At 50.3% G+C, this 13,701-nt stretch overlaps 1 protein-coding gene across 1 annotated transcript; it reads right to left on the bottom strand.

Annotated features, from left to right (window-relative positions):
• Positions 1–6,816: 6,816 nt before the first annotated feature.
• Positions 6,817–12,948, bottom strand: ETV3L (ETS variant transcription factor 3 like). Its single transcript, XM_065926065.1, has 5 exons — positions 12,882–12,948; positions 12,558–12,795; positions 12,132–12,321; positions 11,576–11,696; positions 6,817–7,277 (listed from the first exon to the last, which is right to left on the bottom strand). Exons 1-5 carry the CDS (start codon positions 12,946–12,948, stop codon positions 6,817–6,819), a joined length of 1,077 nt encoding a protein of 358 aa, XP_065782137.1.
• Between the last annotated feature and the right edge of the window lie 753 nt (positions 12,949–13,701).

Raw genomic sequence — 13,701 nt, 5'->3', positions numbered from 1 at the left:
TAAGATGAGGACCAAAGTGGTCACCAGATTTAGTACTATGAAAGTCACAGAAAAATACGGCACTAGTTCCCTTCCTAAGCCCCAGCACAACCTTGGAGTCCTTCTCAACCGTGTGCTTCCTCGCAGTGGCCCCGGTCAATTAATTGGAGTTGGCACAAGAGTTGACACCTTCCTGACCTTCCTTGTTAGGTTAGGATTACATCACTGGGGAGACAATGGATTGGGGAGACAATCCATTTCTAGGACTGGAAGAAAAGACCAGGGCAGGGGAGGGAAGCCCTAGGGGGACGTGAAGTAGTCTGAGAGGAAAAGAGCAGGAAATAGGTAGGAGGAGATTTAGAATAGATGCTAAGAGCTGATGTGGGACCATCAGGAGATTCATGCGGGCCTAGATAAGGTTGGACAGGGTAGCATCATGGTAGCACCCTGCCCTGCAGTTGTGGGATTTTCTCCATCAGTTCATGGTAATCTGGGGGGTGGGAAAAGTGAATGGGATTGATTACTTACTAACACATAGGAGTTGATACCCAGAGTCTGTGGCTCCAAGTGACCTCGGATGACTTATTCTTGGTGACCTTTGAATCCTCAACTGAAAAACAGATGGGTTGGATGGATGCTCTGTCTGGCTTCATTTCTGATTTCCTGGCAATGGTCTGTGGTACTTGTGCTGTTTGGGTCTCATTCCATTTGGATGCAAAACCTCTGGCCCAGAGACCAAATCTCACCGACTGCTTGCTTTCCTCAGGGTGAACCCTTCATGTAATTACTGCTGAGTTCGCTCAAATTTCCCCTGATGGGTTGCTCTGACTGGTCTGAGCCTCTGAAAGGGTTAGAACAAAGCAATGAGAGAATTAAAAACTATTAATTAGTGATAGTGTTAACATTTCCAATGGAATTAACATCTCCCAGCCAGGTGACCAGATAAATTACTTTTGTAGGTAATTATGATAAGCAATTAACACTAAATGAGATAAGTGATCCCTTGCCTGGTGCCTGGAACATTTTCTTCTTCTCTTTCCTCAAAACCTTCTGAAAAGCTCTCTTTGTGGCTAACCCTATTTTCTACCTTCATCCTTTGCCAGCCATAATATGTAATGTAAACTATTTTGGGGCTTCCCAGATGGCGTTAGTGGTAAAGAACCTGCCTGCATAAGAGACACAGGTTCCATCCCTGGGTGGGGAAGATCCCCTGGAGGAGGGCAGGGCAACCCACCCCAGTGTCCTTGCCTGGAGAATCTCACGGACAGAGGAGCCTGGTGGGCTATGATCCATAGGATCACAAAGAGGCGGACACGACTGAAGTAACTTAGCACGCACACAAACTATTTTTAAAATATTGTATTAGTGAGGCTGCCTTTGTTCCCAGGTTTAAAGCAGGAGAGCCCAAGTTATAAATAGCATATGAACATAAAAATGTTCAGTTTCCTCACCATTTACTAAAAACATACCAAAGAGGACAATAGCAATGCAACAGTTTGCTCTTATTAATCAAAGTGGGGGAAGGTGGGGAGAGGTCCCAGGGTCTAGAAGAACTCATCCTTTGCAGCTGACATCATAGACAAGCATTCGAGGCAGGATTATGGAGCCAGATGGCTTGGATTTGAACCTGGCTCTGCCACTTGCTGGAAAAGTGGCCTTGGACAGGTTGTTTTACCTTGTTATGGCTTGGTGTCCTGTAAAATGGGATGATAATAGTACTTACCTCCTAAAACTATTGTGGCTTTTGTATGAACTGATGTATCTGAAGCTCTTATGACACAGTTGGCTCATAGTAAGCAGTGTGTAAATGTGACTTTTTAAAATATTATAATCTTTTTTCAGAGGACAGTTGAGCAATATGTATTGAAATGTCATAATCCTTGACCCAGTTATTTCACTCCTGGGAATGAATCTCAAAGAACTAATTTAAGGGGAAAAAAAAGATTAAAACTATGGACAAAAGTTTTGAAACAATTTTACTTACAAAGCAAATAACAAGAAGAAACCCAAAAAGTCACCCAAAGGGTAATGGTAAAATCGGTGGTGTTGTATCAGCGTGGTAGAATAGTCTGCCCTGGTTAAGATTTGTTGTTGTTGTTCAGTTGCTTAGTCATGTCCGATGCTTTGCAACCTCACGGACTGTAGCACAGGCTTCCCTGTCCTTCACTATCTCCTGGAGATTACTCAGACTTATTTCCACTGAGCTGATGCCGTCCAGCCGTATCATCCTTTGTCACCCCCTTCTCCTGTCCTCGATCTTTCCCAGCCTCAGGTTAAGGTGAGTGACATTAATTACAAATGTATTGTTCAGTTGCTAAGACGTGTCCGGCTTTTTGTGACCCCATGAACTGCAGCACACCAGGCTTCCCCCTCCTTCATTGTTTCCCTGAGTTTACTCAAACTCATGTCCACTGAGTCAGTGATGCCATCAACCATCTCATCCTCTGTCGCCTCCTGCTCCTCTTGCCCTCGATCTTTCCCAAATGCATAGCATAGTGAAGTGTTTATGAAGTAATATTTGATGAAAAAAGCGATCACAGAATTGTATATCTGTTTTGATAACTTTATAAACAATCGACACATGTTGCCTGTCCTTTTGGAGATTAGAAAGGACTTCTTAAGATTTACCTTTAGGCATTTTAAGTAATTAATTAATTAAAGTGGAAACATGTTTATTTAAACAGCTACACATTCCATAGGGAGAATGAAGTTCGTTTCAGAAAGTGAGCGCGGCCTACTTTCAGGTATTTTAAAGTAGGTTGAATACCAAACAAAATCTATGTTTACATTAGGTGTCGAGCATGTATGCCGAAACCTTGCCTCTCAAGTGCTTGGTACTCAGTCACCTACCGTGACTGCCAAGCCCTGACAACACCACCCCACCCTCCTCTCCGGGGCCAGGTCACCTGCCTTCTGTGCCAGGCACCGACTCGGCCACACTGTCTGTGATCCGTCACAGACAGAAGTGTCTTAGGTGCACCTCAGACCAGGGCAGCCCAGTGTCTGGCACGCAGTGAGCATTTAAGAAATGTTTGTTGAATTATACATACCATATGTGTGTGTATAAACATATACAGGATTTGAATTTTTTTCTCCCGTCTTGGTCAGTGTCTTCATTAGTGGAGAAAAGGGAGAGGACAGGGATTATCCTCATTGCCAGCAATGATTCAGGGCAGCAAACACTTTGCTTTTGTTTTTGCTTTTATGTCTTCAAGGCCTCTTCCATATGCTAATCAAGTGTTCTAGCGACAAATAGCTTCCCTTTAACAGTATGTGTGGCATCACCCTGAGAAAACCAGCCTTATGTGGACACGACATTAGCACCCATCAGGCAAGTAGAGGACAGCCCCAGACCATATGTAATCACGTGCCAAAATGCATACAGAGAGGCACCTGTCTGCTACTATGATCATATTAAAAATCACACGAGACTTGGGGAATCCCTGGGGGTCCTGGGTTAGGACTCGATGCTTTCACTGCAGTGGTCTGGGTTCAATCCCCAGTCAGGGAACCAAGGCCCACATGCTGCGAGGTACAGTGAAAAAAAATTACAAAAGACTTATTTACAAAACAGAAATAGACTCAAGACAAAGAAAACAAACTTATGGCTACCAAAGGGAAAAGGGGGTGAGTGAGGGATAAATGAGGATTTTGAGATGAAAAGATACACATTACTATATAGAAAATGGATACCAAACAAGATGTATTATACAGCACAGGGAACTATAGTCAATGTCTTGTAATAACCTATGATGGAAAAGAATCTGAGAAAGAATTATAAATATATATATATACTGAAAAAGAATATATATAATGGAATCATCTAAGTTTGTAAACATTGCAAACAACATTGTAAATCAACTATGTTAAAAAATGTAAAAATCAACTGTAATTCAATTAGAAAAAAAGCACACAGAAATAACTTTTAAAACTTCCCTGTTAATATATAATATACTCTTATTTCTAAGGAATTTTAAGGGCCTCAAGTCTCAATCCAAGTGATTATGGTGAGATGGAAAGAACATTAACTGATAATTAGGAAATTTATATTCTAAATTTAGCTCCTCTACATGTATGATTTTGAACAAGTCCCTTCTTCTCTCTGGGCCTATAAAATTATAGGGTTGAACTGGATGATCTCAAAGGTCCCTTCTGGCTATTAACGTCTGGTTCATAAAGTCTGGGGGTTCTGACACCCTAAAGCTCTGCTGGAACCCAGGCGTGCTTCTGTCGCTGCGGCTGGTGTGAAGAGCCCAGGACCCTGGATCAGGGGCAGTTGGTGAGCTCACTTTACTGCGTCTCAGCCCGGTTCCCACTCCTTCTAGAAGAAGGTTGAGTAGCTGCTTGGTGATCTTCCCAGGGGAAGCCTAACAGCCCCAGAAGGCCAGCGCCTGGGGTTGATGGCTGCAGCAGATTTTACCAGAGGAATCGACAATCTACCCTCTGTTTTCCCATGAGATTTGTGGATCCTTTTGTGAATAGTCCATGGCTTGCCAATGGGATTTCTATCTTGCAACTCTCTTCCTCTCCTAAGAAGACTCCAAGGTGCTCATCACCCCTTCACTTCAAACTGCGCTCCTGGCGGGCTTTACTCATTCCTCCTCGTCGGGAACTCTGATCGCGAACCTTGCTTCTGGCCACCAGAGGGCACTCCTGCAATGTGGACATCAATAGTTCTCTTGCCATTGGTGGAGCCAGGGTCCCATCTTAGTCAGGACATCTGGACTTGCGGAAGCCATTCTTAAGTGATTCTCAAGCGGGTGCAGTTTCTTCCCCTGGGGGGACATTTCATCAGGTCTAGAAGAGGAGAGATGGGGAGAGTGCTACTGGTACCTAGAGGCCAGGAATACATAGCGTTGCTCCTAACCAACAGAGAATTTTGCAGCCCCAAATGTCAATAGTGTTGAGGTTGAGAACCTCTGCTCAACTTGAATCTGTTGTCTAAATGACAGAGTGCACCATCTGGAAATTTATGTCCTCTGAAGCTGAGATTTCAGTCTCCTGGGTTCACCTCCTCCAAAAACAAACTTTAGAAAAGTGACCACAAAGCATTTTTTATTGTCTGAAACGTGGGGATCATAGCAACAAACCATTGAAGAGGAGGAGGGGTCAGGCAGAAGGCACACGGGGGTCCCTGCTTATGGGACCCTGTCCTTGAGACTGGCCTCTCTGAAGAGGACACTAGCCCTGTGACAGGGAGATCCATTTCCTTGTGTCGAAGCAGACAACATCAGCTCTTTGTTTCCCTAAACTGGGCAGGATGACGGGAAAGCCCCAGGCTGGGGTTTCATCCTTCCCATAGGACTGGGGATGGGCCTGTGACTTTGGGAGCGAATGAGAAGCAGTTTTCACGGTAGCTCCTAGGATCTCCTGGGAGAGACAGTCTGAGGTCCCCCTTTTTGGCATCTGGGGTAAGGGAGAGAGACTGACATGAAGACCACTCACAGATGCTTCCTCCCAGCCTCTCTCCAGCTTGGAAGCCTGGGGGCTGGTTCCTTGATCATCTTAACCTTTCTGTGGGATGAGGGCTTAACCCTACCTTTCTCTGGGTCTCTTCTTCTCCATTCCATCTATGAGAACAGGCATCTGCCACAAATAAGGCCTGAGCGGCAGTGAAAAGCAGAATGAACCGGGAGCTCCGAGAGAAGGATGTGCCCCTACTCTTTGGATGAGAGGCAGGGACAAACGAGGGACAAGATGCATCCTCTGAGCCTCCTTGGTTTCTGCTCTCCATCGTGGGGAGGAAGTAGAGATAAATCCTAAACCTGTAATTGGCAGCCTAGAGGTAGCAGAGCAATATGGTTCTGTTGCCTTGGCTCCTGGAACGTTCTTCTTTTCTGATGGCTTTTCCTTGGTTGAACAAAAGACCCCTCTCTCCTCTTCCCCCAGCCACCTGATGCTTCAGTGGGGACCCCTGCCAACACCCTACTTCATCCCCTTAGAACTCTGCTTAGAAGTCCACGGCAGGGACCTGGGGTCGCTCTGTGAAGACCTCTGCTCTGCTCTGAAGTTCCTTCCTTGAGGCTGGTTTCCCCCTGGTCTGGGGAGCGACTCGGGCTGCAGACTCAGCCTTTCTCTCTGGGACTTGATGGTGGCAGGGGGAGGAGACAGGCTGGATCGATTTTTACTAGGTCTCAGGACCCCTCCCAGACCCCCTCCTCCCACCTCTTCCCATCAGAAATCTTGGGTGGCCTTTAGCTCCACACCAGATCAGAGGCAGCAGGGGGTGGTCAGCCAGGAGGGCGGCTTGCCAAGGGCATTTTATTTGTGGTTTGCCGTGGAGTGTTACGGAGCTGAGGAGGCCCGTCCCTCCTGATCCCACCTGCTTAGGTCTTGGAGAAAGAAGGGGACAGGAGCTCCCAGGGTCACAGATAGCAGAGGGGTGGGAGAGAGGTGCATGGAGGCACAGGAGAGAGACGGGAGACCTTAGCCTGGGTGAGGGACGAGTGCCCACGGAAGAAAGCAATTGCCCTGAGACCCGGGAAACAAAACAAGCCTCCTGACCCCTCCCCAACTTAGACTCTTAATTTCCCCTCTTGTGCGGGCAGGTATGGGGTCTTTCAAATGATGGGAACCTCTTTCTCATCTCCCTCAGACAAGAAAAAAATTGAGATTAAGAATGTCTCCTTAATGTGGTCAGCTGTTTGGTGAGGGGGCACTCTGCTTCGGGTTTCCCAGACTCACATATACTCCTTCCCTGCAATGCCCCGGTCCCCGTGGGTCCAACTCAGATCATCCTGCTTCCAGCCAGGGGAAGGTGCAAAGCCAGAAGGGAGGTAGACAAGAGGACAGATGGAGTTTGGGGGACTCCCTGCAACTTCACATCTTCCTCCCCCGTTAAGGAGGGTCCAGGGGCCACACTGCTTTGAAGCTCTCCAGACTGGGGGATGCGGGGCTTCCCTCTCCAGGGCTGGCTCCCTGCCTCTCTGAGGAGAAGCCCTCCCTGGGAGCCGACGTGGTCTCGGGCTTTACCTCCAGCCCCTCGGGCCTCAGGGACCAGAGTCGGAGCCTCTCCTCAGCCCCCTGCGCCAGTCTGGCCAACAGTGGAAGCTCTGGAAAATGCTGGGCTGCTGGGGCACAGATGGGTCCCGGGAGCAGGGTGCCTGGCGTGGAGGACCCTGGGAAGTGCTGCTCTGGGGCGACAGGGGGCAAGAAGGGTGCTGAGAGGCGGGACCAGTTGGATGGGACAGGGAATGGTAGGGGAGGGGTGAAGGAGGCAAAACTGGGCGGGTCGTTTAGGGGGCTCCCCAGGTGGCAGCAAGAGCCAAGCCGGCAGGATACCGGGGCAGAGCCAAGTCCTAGAGAGAGAGAGAGAGAGAAGGGGAGAGAGAGAGAGGGAGAAAGAGTCAGTGAGTGTCCACCCTTGGAGATGCCCCCTTTTACCGCCCACTTCCTATTTCTTTTTGTTCCTCCTTGAAACTTTCTCTCCCCACCCGGGCACTTTCTTTTTTTCTATGATTCACATCTCATCATAAATGTCATTTCTCTGAGGAAGCCTCCGCACCTCCCCAGCCTGGGTGAAAGCCCCTGGACAACCCTCTCGCCCTCCTTCCTGGTCCTCTCCTCCAGAGCCTGTTGTTCAGAATCAGGAGTCATTTGTGAGATTGCTTAATACCTGTGTCCCCGACACTGTGGGAGCAGGAACTGTGTCTGTTTTATTTTGGATCCTGGGATTCAGCCCAGCCTGGCGTGTATTAAGTGCTCAATAAAAATGCATTGGCTGAATGAATTGAGGATATTCTTTGCCATAATTCAGCGGATCCATTCTTCTCTCTCCTCATCACTGTAGAAGATGACTCTAGCTCTATTCTTGTCTGGCAAAGAGCTGGCTGTGTGGCTCTGGGTTTGTCATTAAATCCCCAGGTCTGTTTCTTCATCCATGAAACCTCCTCTCCCAGCTACGATCAAGCAGTGTCACGGGTACAAAGCGGCCTGCAGAGTTGTTAGGCCAATGCGTGTGGGGTGAGCCCCAGCCTTCCCTTGCTCTGGCTGGCTCTGGCCCATAGCTCTCTTCCTCCAAGAAGCTCTCCCTCCTTCCATTCTTTCCAAATCTACCCTATTTCCCCAGGATCCTACAATAGGGGTTCCTGGCCTGGGATCTCTGGGAATGATTACATAGAATTTCACACCACTTCCTATAGTTCAAAAAACCTAACTCCAGAGCTTCCCTGGTGGCCCAGTGGTGAAGAATGTGCCTGCCAATGCAGGAGACATGAATTCAATCCCTGATCTGGGCAGATCCCATATGCAGCGGAGCAACTAAGCCTGTGTGTGCGCACGCGCACGTGTGTGTGCATATGTGCACACTCAGTCATGTCCAATTCTCCAGACCCCATAGACTGGAACCCTCCAGGCGCCTCTGTCCATGGAATTTTCCAGGCAAGAATACTAGAGTGGGTTGCCATTTCCTACTCCAGGGGATCTTCCCGATCCAGGGATTGAACCTGGGTCTCTTGTGTCCGCAAGTGAATTCTTTACCACTGAGCCACCTGTAAAGCCCAACTAAGACCATGCGCCACGCTATTGAGCCTGTGCTTTAGAGCCCGGGAGTTGGGGCTACTAAGCCCACGTGCTACAGCTACTGAAGCCCGCATGCCCTAGAGCCTGTGCTTGGCAACAAGAGAAACCACCGCAATAAGAAGCCTGTGCTCCACAGCTAAAGAGTAGCCCCCGCTCACCACAACTGGAGAAAAGTCTGCACAGCAATGAAGACCCAGCACAGCCAAAGAAATAAAATGATTGAAAACAACTAACCAACCAACCAAACAAACAAAATCTAAGTCCGGTTCCACATTTTTTCTTAGCGAGGTCAAGTATAGAACTCAAGGTAGTAGTAACAGCAGCAGGGCTATAGCTGGTAAAAACTGGAAAATCATTTAGTTATTACTTAATTCATCCAATTTATTTGGTAAGAACAAATTTCTGACATTGGATCTGTGAAAGGGGAAAACAGATAAGATAATTCTTCATGAGGCAAAGCATGGACACCCCTGCCAGCATGTATATGTTAGTCGCTCAGTCGTGCCTGACTCTTTGCGACCCCTTGGACTGTAGCCCTTCAGACTCCTCTGTCCATGAAATTCTCCAGGCAAGAATATTGGAGTGAGTTGCCATTTCCTCCTTCAGGGGAGTCGTCCCAACCCAGGGATTGAACCTGGGTCTCCTGCGTTGTGGGAGGATTCTTTACCATCTGAGCCACCAGGTAAGCAAAGGTCATACAAGTATGGAATGCAGCCTATATGGACTGTAGAACGCCAGGCTCCTCTGTCCACGGCATTCTCCAGGCCAGAGTACCAGAGTGGGTAGCCAGTTCCTTCTCCAGGGGATCTTCCCAGCCCAGGGATTGAACCCAGGCCTCCTGCATTGCAGGTGGACTCTTGACCACCTGAGCCATCAGGGAAGCCCAGCATGTACCTTCTCCTGAATCATTGTCCTTTCCTTGGATTCTTAGGTGAAGTGGGGACTGTTGTTTTCCCCCAGGAAGGCTGGATCCTTTGGGGGTTCTGAAGACAGCGTCTCCCTCAGAGCCCTACAGCTGAGCAGGCAAGTGGAGGAGATGGTTCTAAGAGTCCTCCTCCCCTTCCACTCCCCTTCCCAGCTCTAACCCTGTGGCTTCCTGCCGCTGGCTCAGTAGTCCTGGCCTCTCTGCTGCCCAGAAGCAGTTCTGAGTGAAGGCAGAGTGAGGGGTTGGCACTGCCTTCTGGAATCCCAGTCCAGAAGTGGGCCATGTGGGTGCTGCTGGCCTTCCGGTGACCCAACCTGCTGAGCAGGCCTCAGGGCCCCAGGACTGGTAGGGCCTGTGCCCACAGAGGGCAGGGAGGTGCAAAACAACCCCAAGCTGGGGCTCGCCAGGGAAGACTTTTTTTTTGCCCCTGATAATTTCTCAAAGAGAGAAGCTCTGTGCCCAGGGCATTCCCAGAACTAGGAAGGGGCGGGTGACAGTGGAAGAACAGGGAGGTGTTCGGGTGCTGTCTTGCTCTAGGCTGCCAGACTTGTGGCCCTGCGAGTCCTGGCAGGCCTCGGGCCGCCCCCCGCCCACAGCCTTGGCTGCGCTCGTGCGGGCCTGCGGCCAGGTGCTCTGCGTTCTCTGGGAGGTGGGACCTCTGGACTCCCAGCTGCACTGGAGTGGGGCTAAGGCCAAGGGTCTTTGTTCCACAAAACTGCCAGAAGTGGAGGGACATGTCAAGGATCTCTGTGATCTTTTTCACAAAAAAGTCTGATTTTGCTGTTTCCCAGGTTACAGCCCTGGAAGAGGTGGCCCCTGCCTGCATTTTTACCATGTGCCCCTCACTCGCCCTCTGCTGCCACACTGGTGAGCTCCCAGGGCCTCTTTCCTGCCCCAGGACCTTTGCACACCTGTGCTCTCTGCTTGCCCTCTGCTTTCCTCTCTCTCTCTGAACTAATCTGGCACCGGTTTACATTCTGGGTCTCAGCTCAAATGTCACTTTGTCAAGCAAGTCTTCCTGACTGCTCTCTGCACCCTGAACTTCTCTGTAGCATTTGGTACAGATACCAACACTTGTCAGTTTGCTGGATTATTAACTGAATATCTGCAAACCCCCTCTTGCCTACAAGCTTTATAAAGGCAATATGCTCACATTGGCACCTCAAGCCCTAGGACAGGGCCTGACACATTCAACAGGAGCTCATGAGCTATCTGTTGAAAGAAGTAATGAGTGAATGAATGAATGAACTTTATCTTCCCAATTTCTCTTCAATTGGGTCTCCTTCTCCACCAAGGCCCTTACCTTGGTTCTGGCTCCATCACCAGCTACCTAGATCTTCAAAAGCCTCCAGCACCAGTTGTAGGCGTCCTACATCCCAAACTCTACATACATCCCAAGTTGTCTTTGTAAAATGAACATCTGGACACATTTCTCCCTCTAGGTTCCTCTTGCTTTCAGGATTAAGTCCAAGCCCTTCAGCATGGCTTCTGAGGCCCTCTGGTACTAAACGCCCATTTCCTTTGCCAGCATTATCTTGCCAGGCGTGTCTCTCCTCTTCCTCCTCATCCCTGCTCCTGTCACATGCCTCACTCTGACCATGTAAGCTACCAGCAGATCTTCAGGTTTGACTACACCCATTTGCAGCTTTTTCCTTTATAAATGCTGTTCCCTCTGCCTGGACATCTTCCTCCATCTTCTTCACCTGCTCAGGCGTAGCCTCCTCCAGGAAGCCCCAACTCCTCTGCATTCCAGTAGCACCGTGTGCTTCCCTGAATCCCAGTACCGGTCACTGACCACTCTCCTGTTTCTGCTCCTCACTGGTCTCTCAGCATCCTGAGGGCTGTCTTTCATACGTGGATCCCCACACCTAGTAAATAGCTGCTGCTGCTGCTAAGTCGCTTCAGTCGTGTCTGACTCTGTGTGACCCCATAGACGGCAGCCCACCAGGCTCCCCCGTCCATGGGATTTTCCAGGCAAGAGTACTGGAGTGGGTTGCCATTGCCTTCTCCAAGTAAATAGCTGGTGTGCATTAAATGTTTGTTGATTGTATACATGATGCATCATGCCCCCTCTTCCAAGTGCTCAATCTGAAGGGTTCTCCCCTCCTCTGTTCAAACTTCCCTGGGCCCTCTCCAGGTGTAAGCACTCACGGTGGGCGCTGCTGCTGCTTCCCTTCTTGTTCCCAGAGGCCTCTGGTGGCCCTTGAGGGGTCCGCTGTCCCGCCAGCTGCTCTGCCACGGCCCGATGGGCGAACAGCATGCTGTGTAGGAGCTGGGGAGTGAAGAGAGGCAGGAACGGGGGCGGAACGGGCCCTCTTTGGTATGTATTCCACAGCACACATTGTTTAACAACCAGTCATTAAAGTAATGAAATAGTCTCATAATGGTTCTTAAGTCAGCACTGCCCACATGTCCCGCACCCTCTCTGGAGACCCCACCCCCTTCCCTGTGACCCACCATTAAAGGAGTCATGCCTGGTGCAGAAGGAGTTGCCCTCTCTCACAGGCTATATTGTAGGGACTGTTAAAAATGGAGGGGTGATTCAGAGTATCACTTCCGCCCCTGGGGCTCTCAGGGACTAGGATGCAGGGGGAGAAGAACATTGAAAGCTGATGGGCCCCCAAGGCAGAGAGGAGGGTCGGGGCATTCTGGATGGAGAGGCAGGGCCTGGTGGAGCTCTGGGGACGGGACCGGCTTTCGTGCCTACCTCACTCTGTACACCCATGGGTAGCAGCGCTGGCTGAAATAGAGCAGGGGCCCCCAGCAGCAAGTGGGGGGATGGGGGTGCCCGGATCTCCCACAGAGGGTAGTTAACGACGATGAGCTTGCTGAAGTTGAACTTGTAAGTGAACCTTTTGCCTTTGGTCTTGTGCAGGATCCTCTTATTGTAGTAATATCTGGAGATCCCAAGGATGAGAGCAGGAGGTTGGCAGGGAGGATGCATTCAAGAGACCCGCTCCCCAGGTTGGCAAGATTTACCCCTAGCTGTTTTTGGATAACCACTAGACACCCTGTCACCCTCCAGAGCATTTCCCAAGCCTCGGAGGGGCGGGAATTGGACAGGGGTGCCAGAAACCACCGCCTTTTTCTCTGAACTCTGCCCTCTCTGATCCCAACAGCCGCCTCCTCTCACCTGAGGGCCCGGCTCAGCTTGTCGTAATTCATCTGTGGTTTGCACTTCCTGCGGCCCCAGAGGCGGGCCACCTCGTCTGGATCCTTGATGACGAATTCCCCATACTCTCCCTGCTGCCAGGCAATGACATGGCGGAACTCCTCCTTCTGCAGCAACTCCAGGATGAAGTGCCACAGCTGGATCTGCCGGGAGCCCGGGGACGACTCGGCCTTGTAGGCCCAGTCGGGGAAGGCCAGGCCTGGGGTGGAGAGCGGAGTCAGCACCGCCGCACCGCTCCCCGAGGCCTCCTCCGGGGCACCGCTGGGACCCCTGGCAGAGGCTCACCTGGGATCCAGGCGTTGCCAGCTGTGGAAATGGCAGGGAGGCGCTTGGCCAGGCAGCTGCAGTGCATGGTCCACTCCCAGGGAGCGAGGACTGCGTCCGGGCCTTGGGGGGAAGAGTCCCCTTAGCAGGAAGGAAGGAAGAAGGCAGGGGAGGAGGAAGTGAAAGAGGAAGGAAAGAGAGAACAGGGGGGAGACTGGGCAAGGGCAGTGGGGTCTGAGCAGAACACTCCCCCGTGGCCAGGTTGGGCCAAACCTCCCCTGGGGACCTCCTCACTGGCCAGGGGCTGACCCAGGGCTCGGGGTTTGAGGCTGAGCCGCTTAAATAGACGGAGAGGAATGCAAAGGGTCCTAGATCTTGCCCCCTAGATTCTCCCCTGCTGGGGGATTAGACAGAGAATGAGATCTCTTCTCAGGGCTTAACAGGATTGAGGTTTTTCCCAAGAGGACAAGCTAAAATGTAATTAATCGTTGGCTCTTTCTACATCTTGAAGGGAAGAAGGTGGCAGATTGACAGACCCATACCTTTATAGTGCTTAGGACAATTTTACATTTGAGAAGAGGAGGGATTGTTGTGTGTTTACTCACTGAGACATCTCAAATGCCTAGCAGAGTACCTGACTTTTCATGGGTGTTCAAGAAATGATTCTTGGTAGAATCAGTGAATGGTGATGAATGTGTCAAGGATGTCACTTTGTGTTTAACCTACGTCTTCCCCCTCGGGGTGTCAGCTCCCTGTGGTCCGGAACCCTGGGTGTCTTTTTCACGGCTGGCTCCCCAGATCTCAGCCTAACCGAGGGGCTTGTACGCACAGACAAATAAAT

The sequence above is a fragment of the Muntiacus reevesi genome, chromosome 1 (assembly GCF_963930625.1).
Source record: "Muntiacus reevesi chromosome 1, mMunRee1.1, whole genome shotgun sequence".
NCBI lineage: Eukaryota > Metazoa > Chordata > Mammalia > Artiodactyla > Cervidae > Muntiacus > Muntiacus reevesi.
This window is presented reverse-complemented; position numbering and strand designations above follow the sequence as displayed.

Bases quoted from the DNA above. Each gene is read 5' to 3' on its own strand.
- ETV3L (XM_065926065.1), bottom strand. From the start codon at position 12,948: ATGCACTGCAGCTGCCTGGCCAAGCGCCTCCCTGCCATTTCCACAGCT. The intron at 12,796-12,881 runs GTGAGCCTCTGC...TCTCCACCCCAG, and splicing joins TGGCAACGCCTGGATCCCAG to GCCTGGCCTTCCCCGACTGG. The intron at 11,697-12,131 runs GTAGGCACGAAA...TTCACTCCCCAG, and splicing joins CCATGGGTGTACAGAGTGAG to CTCCTACACAGCATGCTGTT.